The sequence below is a fragment of the Pistacia vera genome, unplaced genomic scaffold, assembly GCF_008641045.1.
Source record: "Pistacia vera cultivar Batoury unplaced genomic scaffold, PisVer_v2 Contig190, whole genome shotgun sequence".
In the NCBI taxonomy this organism is placed as follows: Eukaryota; Viridiplantae; Streptophyta; class Magnoliopsida; order Sapindales; family Anacardiaceae; genus Pistacia; species Pistacia vera.
In genome coordinates, this window is record NW_022195991.1 from 2,735,197 (window position 1) to 2,752,464 (window position 17,268).

Here is a 17,268-nt window from a genome sequence, read left to right on the forward strand (position 1 = left end):
AATTTCTAACAAAGAAACATGAGAATTACAAATTAGAACAGAAAGTAGAGAAGCGTAACAATAATTCATGAGTTTCTAACGAAGAAACATGAAGATTACAAATAAGAACAGAAAGAAGAGAGAAGAAACCTCTGTTTGTGCTCTGTTTACTAAGAGATCTTCATTAACCCGTTAGAATAAATGGCTGTCTTGTATAGATCACTGAGGGTTTTATAGAGACGAAGTTAAAACTAAACGGTCATTTTTTTCAAAAGTTGATTTTTATTACATAATTCACTGGACTCCAGTGATTTTTCAAACTATCACATACACCCCTATATAATAGTCTAAGCATCTTTCGAAAATTATTTTTAAAATTTGAATTTTGAATGCCTTGCATGGTGATTTAAAATGCTAACAAACCATAGGAACGCATCTGTAAAAAGAAATAAATGTACTTCAAAAACCCCTTCTAAGAGTCAAATTGAAATCTCACCTCCTTTTGATTGGCTTAGTAGATAAGACCCTTCATCCAATTTCTTTCACTTTTGTCCTCTTCACTCTAGCGCCAGAGTTAGGGGTGTTAAAAAAAATACAGAAACCAAACCAAACTGAATTTTTAATTATCTAAAAAACTGGTCCAGTTTCGGTTCAAAGAAATTAAAAATCTGAATTTCGATTTGATTACCGGTTTAGGAGAATATGGAAAACGGTTAACCAAAACTGGTTTTACTAATTGGTTTATTTTAAAAAAATATTAAATTAAAATAAAACATAAAAAAATCCGGTATATTATAAAAATATTAAATATTAAATTAAAACCGGTTAACCGGTTCGGTTTCAGTTTAATAAAATTCATAAACCAGAAAACCGGTTCAGTTTACAAAATTGGTTAACCAAACTGGTTAATTGATTTGAACACCCCATCCAGAGTTGCTAGAGTGAAGGCATAAAAGTTGTGAAGGGTTAAAAACAAACAAAAGTATATGAAAGATCTTATCTATTAAATCAATTAGAGAAAAAAAGGGGTCATATTTTAACTTGTTAAAAGTAAAAGGCTCTTTTAAATAGGCTACTGGGGTATTATAAAAACATTATGGGTCTATTCAATATTTTCCCTATTTTTTGCTTTGTATTTTATAAATTTAAGATTATACTTTAGCTATTTATAATAAAATTTAGGGACTAAATTCACCCTTCTTCAAAATGTAACACCCAAACAAACTAATATCTATATATTTTAAAAAAAAATCAAACTTTTTCCTTTGGTTTTAAAAATATCTTAAAACCCCCAGTTTAGTAATCCAAAGGAGATTAAATGTAACTGTCCTTAAAATTTTGTAAAATAATAATAATAGTATAGAGAAATTTGATGCTATTACATATGAAAAGCGGTGATTAATATTTTTTAATACACTTGCTTACTCATTTTTCAATACACAGTACGACTTGACTGTCAAAAGTCAAAAGATCCCTCCACATAACCCTATTTTTTGTCATCCTAAAGAACTTAAGCCTCTACAATTTGACCAAAGGCTATCCGTGCAATTTTTACGCAAAAGAATTTTAGTAAGGCTTTTAGGTAAAAATATATAATTAATATTTTTATTTAAAAGTTAATTAAACAATAAAAAAATTCGGGGATGGATGGGGATTTCATTGTTGTGATATCTTCTCCATCCCTACTCCCAAAAATCCGAGGTTAGGGTTGAGGACGAAGGGGACAATATTTTTTTTTTGGTATGACCGAGTCAGTTTACGTATATCTCAACTAGTCATTTAAGATTTTGAAACTACCGATTTGATAAGAGCTTTAATGACTATTTCTAGCTACTTACAATCGAGGAGAGACTTGAATTCAGAACCTTCTAAGGGGGTGACATGTTAGCGGAGGCGGGGTTGGATATAAAAGATACTTGACCCAGAATCTCTTGAGAGGGCGACATGTTAGTGGAGGCGGGGTTGGACATAAAGGGTACTTGACTCATCTCGGAAATTCGCCAACCATAATTTCATAAAACAAACGCTGTCCTACTAAGAAAGAGTATATATTAAATTAATTTTGATAATGTTTGAGGTAATTTTTGTAGAAAAAATACCCACAAAGTAAAATGAAATGATATGAAAGTTTTTTAGACTAAAACTTCTTCTAAGAAACTAACTTTGGATAGTCAAATGGTTTAATAAAAACTCTTGGGTATATTATGTAAGAGATCTTGAGTTCGGAACTCTCATTAGGTACTAATAAAGATAGTTATTAGACTCTTATCCGAATGATAGTTCTAAGTTTCTAGGGATTAGTTAAGGTATGCTTAAACTGGCTCGAATAACCCCAAACATTAAAAAAAAAAAAAAAAAAAAAAATCTTCCGAGATACTTATCATTTAAAAACAAAATTTTGTATTACAAAAATTTCATAGTTCTCAAAATAAACAGTGTTAAATTAATTTATTATTATTCATCGAATCCAAAGTTATTGACGTGGCAATAATTTTTTTTGAAATGGGACCCATTTGAAAGACTTTCTTCTCTTTAAAAGGTGGGCCTCCTCCGCTTTTCTTTTCTTTCTTCCCCAAGCTATCGAGAGTCGAGAGATAGAGAATCGCTTCGTCAAACTTGAATAATAGAAAAGCAAAGCCCATTCATTCATTTTCACTTTCTCTCGCTCTCAATATCACACTAAAAACCAATAACAACGCCAAAATCAAACGAATCTGACCCTAATAATAACAATTTTCTCTTGTAATTTCTAATTTCATCTGCAATCAGATCTTGTAAACCCACCGTTAATAAAAAGCCCTAATTTTCCGGCTCCAATAATGGGTGAATTAGGGCAGCAGACGGTGCCGTTTTCGGCTCTTGTGAGTCGAGCCGCCGACGAGTCGTTTGCCTCCCTCAAAGAGCTCGTCGACAAATCGAAGAGCGGCGAAGAGTCCGATACCGATAAGAAGATTAACTTGTTGAAGTATATTGTGAGAACTCAGCAACGCATGCTGCGACTCAATGTTCTTGCGAAGTGGTGCCAACAGGTTAGTTAGTTAGTTAGTCACTGAGTTAACTGGTTCTCTTAGATTTTGCCATGTTTGTTTTTTGGGTTTAAAAAGTTTGGGGATTTAAGTTGTTTTGATTGATTCGAGATTCAGTGTCCAATTAAGTAAAGGAATTTGTAACTTAAGCCTCTTGGAGTTGAAAGTTTGTCAGCTTGGTCAATTTAGTTATTCTTTAGAATTCAATAATGAGAACAGATTGAAATTGCAATTTCTTTTTGTGGGTTCACTTGTTTTAGGATAGGAGAAATATTGGGTTTTTGGAGAAAAGAGTTTTTGAATATAGGGCCTTTTTTTTTTCCTTTTAATACGGTGGATTGCCCGCTTGAAATTGGCATGTTCTGGGATTTTGAAAATTATAAATTGAAAAAGGGTTTTTGCTGATATGGCGAGCTAAGAGAAAGGGTGTTATTTTGATTCGTTACTAGAAATTTGGACTTATGAAGAGTAAACATTAGACTGACCCGCTGGTAAGTTAAGGAAAAATATGAATGTAGGATATTCTGCATAAAAAGATCGTGAATTTTGTGCCAAGAGTTTTTTTTATTTGTTTCTAAATAGAAAACTCAATGTGGGTTGATTTCAAGAGGTCAATTAGCGACCGCTAGTTTTTTTAATGCTTTTTGACTTGGGCAATAGGCCAGTCCTTAGTAATGTCTTTACTTGAAAAGTTTAGATATTTAGGTTCTGAACTGAACCTTTTTTAAAAGAATGTGATTTAGGTTGTTTACTTAAGTGTGTTATAACATAGTCCAGTTTTTTGATTCCATTCTTTAATTGGATGTCAAAAAGTCAGTAAATGATGCAATATGTATAGATTTGGTTTACAGAAGTGGCTTGGTTCATTGTTTTTGCTCAGTGGTATCAAGAGGCTGGATTTGATTTGTGGAAATGGTTGGGTTCATTTTATTTTATTATTATTATTCTTTTTGGCTGGTGGGATCCAGAGGTTAATTCTAGTCATTATATTCTTTTCGTCATGGATGATATTATCCTTTTTACAGTATAATTGTTAATTAAGGTTTCCTGATTTGTCTCTTGAGTTAATAATATCCACTGGCCTGCTTCTGGTTGCTAGTAAAATGAAGAAAAGAAAAAACTTTGAAACTGGAATCTTATATTCTTGTTCTTGTAGTTTCCTCATTGATCAAATTTGCGCCTTAATTATTAACAATGCAGCTTTATTTTCTGCTAAATATTTTAAACTTTCTGAGTTTGACGGTTATTAAGTTTCCAAGCATTGGAAACCTTATTTTATTTAGGCTTATCATTTGAACCGCAGGTTCCGCTTATAAAGTATTGTCAGCGACTTGCATCTACTCTATCAAGTCATGATTTAGATTTCACCCAAACTGCAGACTCGCTGTTTTTCATGCATGAGGGGCTACAGCAAGCTCGTGCTCCTATCTATGATGTTCCATCTGCTATTGAAGTTTTCCTTTCAGGATCTTATCAGCGGCTACCGAAATGTATAGAAGATGTGGGTATGCAAAGCACATTAACCAAGGAGCAGCAGAAGCCAGCTTTGAAAAAGCTGGACACACTTGTACGGGCTAAATTGCTTGAAGTTTCACTGCCAAAGGAAATTTCTGAGGTGAAGGTTTCCAAAGGTACTGCACTACTTCGTGTAGATGGAGAATTTAAAGTGCTAGTTACTCTTGGTTATCGAGGACACCTATCAATGTGGAGGATACTGCATTTGGAGCTGCTTGTTGGCGAGAGAAGTGGATTTGTGAAGTTGGAAGAATCGCGACGGCATGCTCTGGGAGATGATTTAGAGCGCAGAATGTCTGCAGCAGAAAATCCATTCATGACATTGTATTCAGTTCTCCATGAGCTTTGTGTTGCCCTTGTTATGGACACTGTCATAAGGCAAGTACAAGCACTTCGGCTGGGGAGATGGAAGGATGCAATTCGGTTTGACCTCATATCTGATGGAGTGAGTGGGACTTCCACTCAACCGAATCAAGATGGTGAAGTTGATTCTGGTGGTCTACGAACTCCGGGGTTAAAATTAGTATACTGGCTAGATTTGGATAGAAACTCGAGTTCTTCTGACTCAGGATCATGTCCATTCATAAAAATTGAACCTGGACCAGATCTACAGATAAAATGCCTTCATAGCATATTTGTTATAGATCCATTAACTGGAAAGGAGGCAGAATTTGCACTTGACCAAAGTTGCATAGATGTGGAAAATTTACTTTTGAGAGCTATTTCTTGTAATAGATATACTCGTTTGCTTGAAATTCAGAAGGAATTGGGTAAGAATATTCAGATCTGTCGAGCTGCTGGTGATGTTGTTCTTCAATCTTACATGGATGAACCTGATGTTGACAATAGAAAGGTTGGTTGACCTATGTTTGAGACTTCTGCTGCTTGTTAAAACCTTTAGTTTACTTGATGGAGTTTGTGATTTTAAGACTACTCAATAATCTTGTTTTTTCCTACACTGAATTTCTGTTTGCAGAAGGATAACAAATTGGACTCTAGGGAATACGAGGGACAGGAAGTATTACGTGTCCGTGCCTATGGCTCAGCGTTCTTTACACTTGGAATAAATATAAGGTTTCATTAGTTGCTTTTTCTATTGAAACTCATTTAATTTACAATTGTCATCATTTTCTGCTTTTTACATTTCCTCTATATCTATATATCTATAGCCTTTTACATCATCATTTTAGTGTAACTGAAATGCTTGTATATGAAAGCTGAATTCCTACAAAATGATTTGTTAATTAATAATTTTAAAATCATGATATCGTTAAAGATGAAGAAGTGCATTCTTTGGTCAGTTTTTATCATAGAAGGCCTCCCTAACTCATTTCCTTCTTTCTTTCCTTTCCTCAAATACTATCTTGGTGATGGTTACTTAGATATTATTATTGGGTAAGGCTTGATGAGCTTCAGTTTTTGCTGTGATAAGCTTGAGCATCAGTTTAGCTGGTTGTTCATTCTTTTGGAAGAGATTTGTAGATTTTAGCTTATGATGGATTTAGCTGTTGTCAGACTGACCCATTTTTGACAAGTTATTGGCTGAAAAAAACCTAGTATTTTCAGATTGAAATCATGGAGAAGAATTGAATTTATCATTGAGATAATTCTGGCTGGCATAGCAAAGACTTCTGTGACAACGTTTTTAGAGAATTCATTTGATTTTTGGCAAGGTGTAATTGGATTTTAAAAGTTCATGGATTTTTAAAAGACATTGTGAGCAAAGTGGTGTAAGGCACTTGCTTAAATGGGATTAAAACTGGAGAAGTTAATATCTGGCTTATTAAATATGTTGCTAAATTTTTTATTTTACTTTTGAAATTTTGTTAACTAACATCCATCCTTTTCTATTAGTTAGCTGTATTTCCATTCTAAGATAAGTTACTTCATTTTAAAGGAGCAAAAAACCTGAACTCCGAAATTTTACTTGGCAGTATTCTTGAGACATATCAATCTTCAGTGGATTCCTAAGTTTCTTGCTTGACTTGCAGGAATGGCCGGTTTCTTCTACAATCATCACATAATATTCTAGCACCTTCAGCACTATCAGATTGTGAAGAAGCATTAAATCAGGGGAGTATATCTGCGGCTGAAGTTTTTATGAGCTTGAGAAGCAAAAGTATTTTGCATTTGTTTGCTGCTATTGGCAGATTTTTAGGCCTTGAGGTAAATCTTCTTTTTCATTTCTCCTTTACCCTTGTTCCTTTTTTCAAATGAAGAAGAAAATTCACGAAGAGCAGCTTATTGAATTTTCTCTTGGTGTTTATTTATGCTGATTTAGCTAATGTTTATGAGGCTGCATGATGTTTATTCTTGTAGGTTTATGAACATGGTTTTACTGCACTGAAAGTACCAAAGAACCTTTCGAATAGTTCAACCATATTGCTGATGGGTTTTCCAGATTGTGGGAGCTCTTATTTTCTGCTCATGGAACTTGATAAGGATTTCAAACCCATGTTTAAATTGCTGGAGACTCAACCAGATCAATCTGGAAAAGGTCATTCTTTTAATGACTTAAATCATGTGATGCGCATCAAGAAAATTGACATCAGTCAGATGCAGATGCTTGAAGATGAACTCAATTTGAGCATACTTGACAGGACAAAATTACTTTCGTTTTTGCCTAGTGCAGAGGGTCCCAATCAGACTTCAGAACATGGTCTTCTTCCCGAATTCAACCTTGACAGTTCTATGCAGATTGCAGGATGTCCTCCATCAAGTTTTTCATCTGTTGTTGATGAAGTTTTTGAATTTGAGAAGGGGCCATCTGTACCGTCTTACCCTGTTCAGAGTCTCTCTTCATCGTTCACTGCATCTCCTGCATCTCATTTTGGTTCTCTGCCTATGAATCTTCATGGTGTAAAAGCTGGAACACCCTCTCCAAAGTGGGAGGCTGGTATACAGATGTCACACTTTAATAATGTTGCAAAAGTTCCAATTGGGGCTACCAATTATAATGGTTCTTTATATTCATCAAGCAATGTAAAGGGCCCTGTACAATCAAGTTCTTTCGGTTCACTATCTTCTGGTCTAGGAAGAAGCGCAGCTGTAAAGAAACTGTCAGCATCGAAATCTGATCAGGATTTAGTTTCTCTAAGATCTCCAAATTCACTTGAGGTTGGCACTGTGGAGGAAGATTTAGTATCTGGGAATAGGTCATCTCGGCTATTATCTCCGCCAAGACCAGCTTCTGTGCGTGCCTCTGCACCAATTACAAAATCAAATGGACCCAGAAGCTCACCTACAGGGCCCCTCACTGGATCTTTCAGAGTTGCTGGCTCGAGCTCATTGGTTTCACCTCCCGTATGTAAGATACTTTCTTATCTGCACGGGATATGTACATTTTTCCTAAATCTCTTTTGGTTTAACTAAATTTGACTGGCAAACTGTTCCCTTTTCAGCCCAGGCAGCAGATACTGCAATTTCCCAGAGTTCTTGCCATGATGTTGCCTCCAAACTTGATAAAAATGCACGAAAGCGTACTGTTTCTGACATGATGGGTTTGATTCCATCACTCCAAGTTATAGAAGTCTCTACAGGATTTAACAATAAGAAAAGGAAAATATCTGAATTAGCTATTTCTCAGCAGCCTTCATCCGAGGCACTTTTATCAACTGAAATGGTTTCTAAGGTGGAAGGTTACAGTTATGGGAATCTTGTTGCTGAAGCAAATAAAGGAAATGCTCCTTCAAGTATTTACGTTTCTGCTCTTCTCCATGTGGTTAGGCATTGTTCGCTATGTATTAAGCATGCCAGACTAACGAGCCAGATGGAGGCATTGGAAATTCCTTATGTTGAAGAAGTAGGTCTACGAAATGCATCCTCTAATATATGGTTCCGGCTTCCATTTGCCCGAGGTGATACATGGCGACACATATGTTTGCGACTTGGCAGGCCTGGAAGCATGTATTGGGATGTCAAAATAAATGATCAGCACTTCAGGGATTTGTGGGAACTTCAGAAGGGAAGCAATAGTACCCCATGGGGCTCTGGTGTTCGTATTGCCAATACGTCTGATGTAGATTCTCACATCCATTATGATCCAGAAGGTGTTGTTCTAAGTTATCAGTCCGTTGAGGCTGATAGTATAAAGAAGTTAGTTGCAGATATTCGAAGGCTTGCCAATGCTCGAATGTTTGCCCTTGGGATGAGGAAACTGCTAGGAGTAAAAGCAGATGAGAAACCTGAAGAAAGCAACTCAAACTCTGATGCTAAAGCGACAGTAGCAGGCAAAACTGCTGTTGAGGCAGCTGATAGGTTATTGGAACAAATGAGGAGGGCGTTTAGAATTGAGGCTGTTGGGCTAATGAGTTTGTGGTTTAGCTTTGGTTCAGGGGTCCTAGCTCGCTTTGTTGTTGAGTGGGAATCAGGTAAAGAAGGTTGCACGATGCATGTTTCTCCCGATCAACTTTGGCCTCATACCAAGGTTTGTTTTCTTATTTCTTATGTCATTCCTTTCTTTTCTTCACTATTAGCATATTGGGACTTTGTCCTTCAGTTAAAATTTATAACAAAAGATATCTTGAATATCATTTTTAAGCTCCATTTTTTTTCAATTTTTGTTCTAATCTCTCTCCCTCTCTCTTTCTCTCCTTCTAAAAAAATCAATCTTTTGAGCAATTTAGAGAAGGAAAAGTATCTTTTTTAAAATAGAAAGTTAACAAACAATTTCAAACAGTAGAATTATGTTAAGTTGTTTTTGTAATGCGATGAAAACTGTGATACCTTTTTACTTGTTAGTTTTTACTGTAGATGTGTTTGATCTTTATAGCTATCTATTTTGCTCATAGAGGGGTGGATTTTGATGACCCTGTCAACCCCTGATTCACTTTTGTAACTTCGTCCTTTTAAAGATTCTCTTATCTTTTCTACAAACAGAAATCCTAAACAGGAAACAAGATCTTTTTATTATGTGCTCTTTTATCATGGAGACATTATTAAACCCATCCCTTGCTTTTTTCTGCAGTTTCTAGAAGATTTCATAAATGGAGCTGAAGTTGCATCGCTTTTGGACTGCATTCGCCTCACTGCAGGACCTTTGCATGCTCTTGCTGCTGCAACTCGTCCCGCACGTGCTGGTGCTGTTCCAGGGGTCCCTGGGGTAGCTGCAGCTGTTTCTACCATCCCAAAACAAACGGGTTACATACCATCACAAGGACTTCTTCCGACCAGTTCAACCACAAATGTGAGTCAGGCTGCTTCCGCCCCCTCAGGAAACCCTATTGCAGCTGCTGCTACAGGCTCTCTGGGGAACCATAACCTTCATGGGGCTGCAATGTTAGCTGCTGCAGGGCGAGGTGGCCCTGGCATTGTGCCAAGCTCACTGTTGCCAATTGATGTCTCTGTTGTACTACGGGGCCCATACTGGGTACGAATAATATATCGCAAACATTTTGCTGTTGACATGCGATGCTTTGCTGGAGATCAGGTCTGGTTGCAGCCTGCAACACCACCCAAGGGTGGCCCTTCAGTTGGAGGGTCGTTACCATGTCCACAATTTAGGCCTTTCATCATGGAGCACGTTGCCCAGGAGCTGAATGGATTAGATTCGAATTTTACTGGTGGTCAACAGACAGTTGGAATGCCAAATTCCACCCCAGGTTCGGGCTCACAGTTGTCAAGTGCAAATGGAAATAGAGTTAACATTCCTGGTTCTGCAATGTCCAGGGCAGCAAACCAAGTGGCTGGTTTGAACCGTGTTGGGAATCCTATTCCAGGATCATCAAATTTGGCTGTTGTAAGTTCTGGTTTGCCTATACGTAGATCTCCTGGTGCTAGTGTCCCTGCCCATGTGAGAGGAGAACTGAATACAGCTATTATAGGTCTTGGTGACGATGGAGGTTATGGAGGTGGATGGGTTCCTCTTGTTGCTCTTAAGAAGGTGTTAAGAGGCATTCTTAAATACCTTGGAGTGCTATGGCTATTTGCACAGTTACCTGATCTTTTGAAACAGATCCTGGGATCTATTTTGAAGGACAATGAAGGCGCACTCTTGAATTTGGACCAGGAACAGCCTGCCTTACGCTTCTTTGTGGGGTAAGTTAGATTTGAAATCACTTCTTTTCTATAAAGCTAAATTGAGTTCTTGTTTATTTCTTAATATTATCAGATGAGCCGGGTGGATTTTGAATGCTTATTGTGTTGTACAAATTATTTTTTGATCAACACTAGTGCATTCAAACCACAAGTTTACATGATAAAAACTTCTGAATGCTCTATGTGCTAGCAATGGAAAAGAAAACTATGAAGTGGTTAGCCTTGCACTCTCATTTTAGTCTGTTCATGTCTGCTTTTGGTTAGCCACAACTTGAGGCCTTCCATTTTGAGTGCCTGCTTGGAGCAGGTATGGTAGAGGCAGAATAAATTTGTAGCCAGCCAAAGTTTGTTGAATTATATGATGGTTTCTTTTTGGAGAGGGAAACCAAATCATCAAGTGACAGCGAGTGATACATAGGCTATAGATGTAGGGCATAAGGAGGAAAAAATTGGACTGCTGAACTGTTCAAGCCATTTCGTCTTTTGAGTAATGATTGAATCATAAAATCAACACCAGTGAAATTCATCTTAAATTTGTGTTCAGAAGCAGTAGTATCTTTTTAAGTTTTGGCATGAGGTAGTTGGTCACCATGTTAAAGACGTTTGATTTTGAGCATATTAAAGACAGATGTCTTGTTACGAATTCTAGGTGAATGAAACATGGTGGTAAATTAGAACTAGGCTATGAGAGGTTTGTGTTTGCATGTTTGAGGGATACTGCTGAAACATGGAGAAGCATGAGGCATGCTGACACACACAAATAAGACATCAAAGAGAAGATAAAGAGGCAACACTTTTACAGATGGTTAGGAAGTAAATCCCCCAAAAAAGCACCTTGGAGTTTTGTAGTTCTTCCGAAAGACATCTATTTACAGGTGGTGAAAAAAGAAAAGAAAAAAGATTTGGATCTTTTTGGCTCTTCAGAAGTTTTTATTATTGAGATTTGTCATTTTCCCCCATTGAAAAAAGGCGCAATTTAACTCATCCACCATTATTGACGAATTCCATCCTCTCATAAATACTATCTTTTATACTTCAGTATATTTGTAAGTTATAATCAAATCTTGAATAGGCATCATCAACATAGTCTGGTTCCGTTTGATTTCAATGCTTGGAACTTCTCTTGCCAAAACCCATGCTGTCGATTCATTTTAGATCTAGTTCTAAATTATATTAAGTTGTTTTGCATGTGTTGTTTTACATTAAGATGGACTTGAACTTGTTATATTATGACATGAAGGGTATTCTAGTGATGCTTGGAGCTTGCTGCCATGAAGAATGTGTGCATACTTCCAGCCTTCACCATGAATATGTTTTTTTTTTTTTTTTTTTTTTTTTCCTGGTGAAGTCACCTAATTTTTCAACTAGGTCTGATGGTGTCTTGTTGCACAGGGGCTATGTATTTGCCGTTAGTGTCCACAGAGTTCAACTTCTTCTCCAAGTCCTTAGTGTGAAGCGCTTCCATCAGCAGCAACAACAGCAGCAGCAGCAAAATGCCAACACTGCTCAAGAGGAACTAACTCAGTCCGAAATAGGAGAGATATGTGACTACTTCAGTCGCCGTGTTGCATCAGAGCCCTATGATGCTTCTCGTGTTGCATCATTCATTACTCTTCTCACCTTGCCTATATCAGTTCTAAGAGAATTCTTAAAATTAATAGCATGGAAAAAAGGATTAGCGCAGGCACAAGGTGGTGAAATCGCTCCCTCACAAAAACCCCGTATCGAACTTTGCCTTGAAAATCATAGTGGGTTTACTGTGGATGACAATTCTGACAGTTCATCTGCTTCTAAAAGCAATATCCACTATGATAGGCCACATTACTCTGTTGATTTTGCACTGACTGTTGTTCTTGATCCTGCTCACATACCTCATATAAATGCCGCTGGTGGTGCTGCTTGGTTGCCCTACTGTGTCTCTGTGAGGCTGAGATATTCATTTGGTGAAAACCCTACTGTTTCCTTTCTTGGTATGGAAGGAAGCCATGGAGGACGAGCTTGCTGGTTGCGTGCTGATGAGTGGGAGAAATGTAAACAGAGGGTGGCTCGTACCGTGGAGGTTAATGGAGTTTCGAATGGAGACCTAACGCAAGGTAGGCTAAGAGTAGTTGCAGACAGTGTGCAAAGGACATTGCATATGTGCCTTCAAGGTTTAAGGGATGGTGGTGGTGTTACTGCAAGCTCAGTGGCAACATGATGTATTGGTCCCCTGCATGCAACATGCGGTTTTGACAATGGGAATCGTGTTATATGTGTAAAATTTAACAGGGGTTACAGATTCAAAAATTTTGTTGCAGAAGGAACTTTCAGTGCCCGGGGAATGAGGGAAAATGATTTTTTTCGGATGAAGTTGGGAAATAAACTTGCAAAGTTCTCTCGAAAAGGTTGACAGCAGATTTGGATCCGTTTTCCTTCATTTTATTTTACTGATCTAATCTTCTAATAAGTAGGGTCTATCGTATGAGATTTTGAAGATACAGGATATTTTAGCTCTGGCTTTCCTTGTACAGAATCTACAGATTACACTGAGTGGAGACTATGTATAAAATTTTTATTTTTGTAGAATTGTTGTATACCACAAAAGGGACACTTGCAAGATGCCCAAGATTGTCTTTAGAAGCTATCCTGGGATGATTGTTGTAATTACATCTTTGTAGTCTTTTTCAACTTTTGCAAGTTCTTTGTTCTGTTAGAAAATATTACTGTGGGTTTTAGTGCAATGTGTGTCTGCTGCATGGGGTCTGATATATATTTGAGTAAAATGAGTCGAAGAAATGATTTTTGCGTTCTGAATGGTTTACTCATCATTTCAACCACAGAAACTCCCAGCACACGTTTGGCTGAAGTTGCACACAAGTTTACAAAAATCTAGTGGCTTCTCTCTCTTGGTTTTTATTCATATAAAAGCTTGTGATACAATTATTCTTCAAAAAATTGGGCTGAATGTAGACCAGATTTACCTTTCGTTGATAACAGAGACCTCCCATGAGGATCATCAGTGTAATTATCTGCACGCTACAGCATGAGCATTTCCCAGAATGCAACAGCTACGATTACTATAAATTGATCAGAAACAATCTGGGTGTTGAACTCCATGTGTGGCGACATATTAATCCTGAAGTCCCTAACTCATGATCTGCTTATGCCTAATACCCCATCTTTTACATAATACATGATCCCACTAAATGATTTCCCACCAAATTTGCTTGTCATGTAATCTAAATTCTCAAAGAATAAGCTAGCTCTGCATACAAAACAAATATACAGAGTAATAGAATATTAGAACTTGATGTTCTACTAGAGCCATCAAACTATCAAAATTGTACGGTAATAAGGTACATAAAATAGACCCAGATCAACTCATCTCCAGCAAAAGCAATAAGAAGTCCACAGGAAAATCAGCGCTCAACTTCATTTCACTATTCAACGTACTCATAATGGACTGCATGTCTAACCATCTTGGATGCCGCTTATCTGCAGCCACAAAATCATGAGTATGTACATCAACAACAACACTACTGCAACCTGCAGTTTTCTTCACTCCCCTGCTTTCCATGATCTCTCTAATCTTGTCAGAATAGCTCCACTTCTTGTTAGCAGCATAAATGTTAGATAACAATACATATCCACCCTCTTTTTCAGGCTCCAACTTTAATAACTCTCTCAAAGCTATCTCTGCAATTTCCACATTCCCATGAGCTCGACAAGCACTCAGAATTGCTCCCCAAATGGATTGGCTTGGTTTCATTGGCATCTTTTCAATGACATCTTTTGCGTCAGCCAACCTCCCTGATCGCCCTAAAAGATCCACCAAACATCCATAATGTTCAGTTGTTGGTTCAATACCAAACTCTTCCTTCATGCTATTAAATAATTTAAGCCCTTCATCCACAAGTCCAGAGTGACTACAAGCTGAAAGAACAGCAACAACAGTCACATTGTTCGGTCTTACCTCCTGTTGCATCTCTGAAAACAGTTGCAAAGCTTTTTTTCCATAACCATGAAATGCAAATCCAGAAATCATTGTAGTCCATACAGTGACATCCTTTTCAGTAACCTCCCTAAAAACTTTGAAAGCTCTTTCAATACTTCCACACTTGCAATACATGTCTATCAATGCTGAACCGAAAAAGGCATCTGTTTTAATCTCCATCCTCACCACCATTCCATGTATGCATCTCCCTTGGTCCAGAATACCAACTTCTGCTGCGACTGAAACCACGTTAATCATTGTAACATTATCAGGCATAATTTTCTGAGCAACCATGTTATTGAATAATTCTCTCACCATCATATAATCACCACTTTGGGCATAGCCCGCAATCAAAGAATTCCAAGAAACCAGATCCTTACTAGGCATTTGATTAAAGAGATTTTGTGCACTTTCCAACTCCCCAACCTTGGCAAACCCAGCAATCATGGTATTCCACGTAATAACATCCTTCACCATTAATATGTCAAATGTGCTTTCCGCAAGCTCTAATTCCTCACTTTTAACATACATATCTAGAAGAGCATTGCCCAAGATCAAATTTGATGAGATAAAGTGTTTCCTCCTTTCCATCCAAGCATGAACAGACTTCCCCAGCCGCACATCAGCTAACTGACCACAACAAACAAGAAGTCCTAACATGGTAAATTCATCAGGTTGAAAACCTGAAACCACCATTTCATGGAATAGTTTGATTGCCTCCAAACTATATCTCTTCTTGGCATAGCCAACAATCATGATATTGAAAGAAGCAACATCTGGTCTTGGCATACACAAAAACGTCTTATGAGCAAGACCCATTTGCCCATTCTCCGTATACATCTTAATGAGTGAGTTCTGCAAATAACCATAAGAAAGCAGTCCCATAACAATGGCATGACAGTGTATCTGCTTTACCTCTATTATATATTTAGCGGCCTTTAGCAAGTAAAGGAGAGTGTATTTATCAGGCCAAAAACACAACCTAAGCATAGAATTGTAGACAACAAATGCTTGACCAGTGGAAAAACTCAAAGCTGATATCATGGTATTGTAGATGTAGAGATTTGGTCGAGGAGTAAAGTAAGTAAAGAGAAGAATTGCCATGTCTAAGTTTTCAGGGTTTGTAATTGAAGTGGATAAAATGAGTCTGCTCATGGGAAATGTTTGGCCAATGAGATTAGACCTCATCATCTGCCCCAAAATCTGTTTAAAATGATCTCTTGAACTGCACTTTTCAAGCAAAACCAGAGTAGGGTGATTGAGTTCAAGTGATACAGTTGGATCCCAGTTGGTTCTGTTTGCTGCTGAGGTAAAACTGAGGAAGCGAATACCTCTCCCAAACCGATACATAGATAAACATCCAATAAATGAACAAATGCTCAAAAGCTAAGCAACTGCCAAACGGACTTCTATCTATGAAATAATGATATAAGTTCAACATAGCCAACCCTTAAATCATCAGTAACTACCACTCAAATTCCAAAAAGTTTCCACTTAATCTTACATATATGATCAATATCATTCACATGCCAAAAGTTTCCACTTGCCATCAACAAAAAGAGAGCAATGCAGATTCTATCTTGGACCTCTATCAACACAAACCATTATATACTACAGATTCTTATACTAAAGAAAAAATTATTCTAACTATCAAACAGAAGTGACTTTCTTAGGCTATATATCTATCACCGAGAGTTGAAAATCTTGACCCTTCAAGAACTGTATTTGCTCAACATCCACAAGTCCTTCTTAAAACACCAACATTTTGTAGTTTGATATTCGGACTTTTATATCCCTGCGCAATTCAACAAAGAATTTGCTCGAAGACTGATGCATGAAGTTAACATATCAAAGATGAAACAATTAAGAATCTGACAACACATACATAGACCATTTCAGTTTCTCTAAGAGGGTTTTAACGTCAGGGAAAAAAAAAAAAACTCAACCGTGCAATCTACAAAAATGAATCTTGGGCAATTCTGCAGAGTGGGCTGAGTGGAAGTGTCCAATAAAAACAAATTGAATTACCCAGAAAACATAATATAAAAGAAGCTGCTGTGAAAGAACATGACTGCTACTCACCAAATATAAACGTGAAATCTAAGAGATAGTAATATCAAGTTCTTCCGATGAAGAAAAACCCTGTTTCAAATGGCTTGGCATCGGGATTCTGTGGGTCGGGTCTTGAACACCTAAATGGACTGGCTCGGCCCGGCCTGATAGTTATTTATTTATTTTCAGTATCTTTTGCGTTTGATTGATGCTCTCAAATTCAAAACTATTGAGTTTAGGTTATAAATAAGTTGGTAGTTTATTATCCACTAGGTAGCTTGATGATAAAAAAATAAAAAAAAATTTCATGAGTTCTTGAGTTTGAGTTCCTTTAAGTACTAATAGAGGTGGTTATTGAAAGTTATTTCAGAGATTAATTGAAATATGTGTAAACTGATTTAAACATCTCTGTTGATAAAAAAAAATATTTATTTAACTTTAAATTTTACTCACCCTACATATTTTTACATATTTTTAATTCAAAACTATGAGTTTAGGTTATTAAAAAAAAAATGGTTAAGATATCGTGAATTAAAATTTTAACTTAATTTTAAACAATTTATATGAATAGTTAATCCAAGTGTGATAAGAGAGAAGTTAAAATAATTACATTTAACGCCAACTTAGTGTCTCTCAACGCAATTAAATGAATAAAAATGAACTGTTAAGAAGTAAATTTCGAAAAAA

At 36.9% G+C, this 17,268-nt stretch overlaps 2 protein-coding genes across 2 annotated transcripts; one reads left to right on the top strand and one right to left on the bottom strand.

The window, feature by feature from the left end:
* The first annotated feature begins 2,560 nt into the window (after positions 1 to 2,560).
* Positions 2,561 to 13,007, top strand: LOC116127426 (mediator of RNA polymerase II transcription subunit 14). The gene is made up of 8 exons (XM_031413078.1): positions 2,561 to 3,008; positions 4,309 to 5,373; positions 5,497 to 5,594; positions 6,512 to 6,686; positions 6,840 to 7,827; positions 7,922 to 8,946; positions 9,487 to 10,556; positions 11,949 to 13,007. Exons 1-8 carry the CDS (start codon positions 2,799 to 2,801, stop codon positions 12,751 to 12,753), a joined length of 5,436 nt encoding a protein of 1,811 aa, XP_031268938.1. The 5' UTR covers positions 2,561 to 2,798; the 3' UTR covers positions 12,754 to 13,007.
* An 809-nt stretch (positions 13,008 to 13,816) lies between these two features.
* Positions 13,817 to 16,133, bottom strand: LOC116127258 (pentatricopeptide repeat-containing protein At3g04750, mitochondrial). The gene has a single exon (XM_031412900.1). It carries the CDS (start codon positions 15,877 to 15,879, stop codon positions 13,912 to 13,914), a length of 1,968 nt encoding a protein of 655 aa, XP_031268760.1. The 5' UTR covers positions 15,880 to 16,133; the 3' UTR covers positions 13,817 to 13,911.
* Positions 16,134 to 17,268: the final 1,135 nt, after the last annotated feature.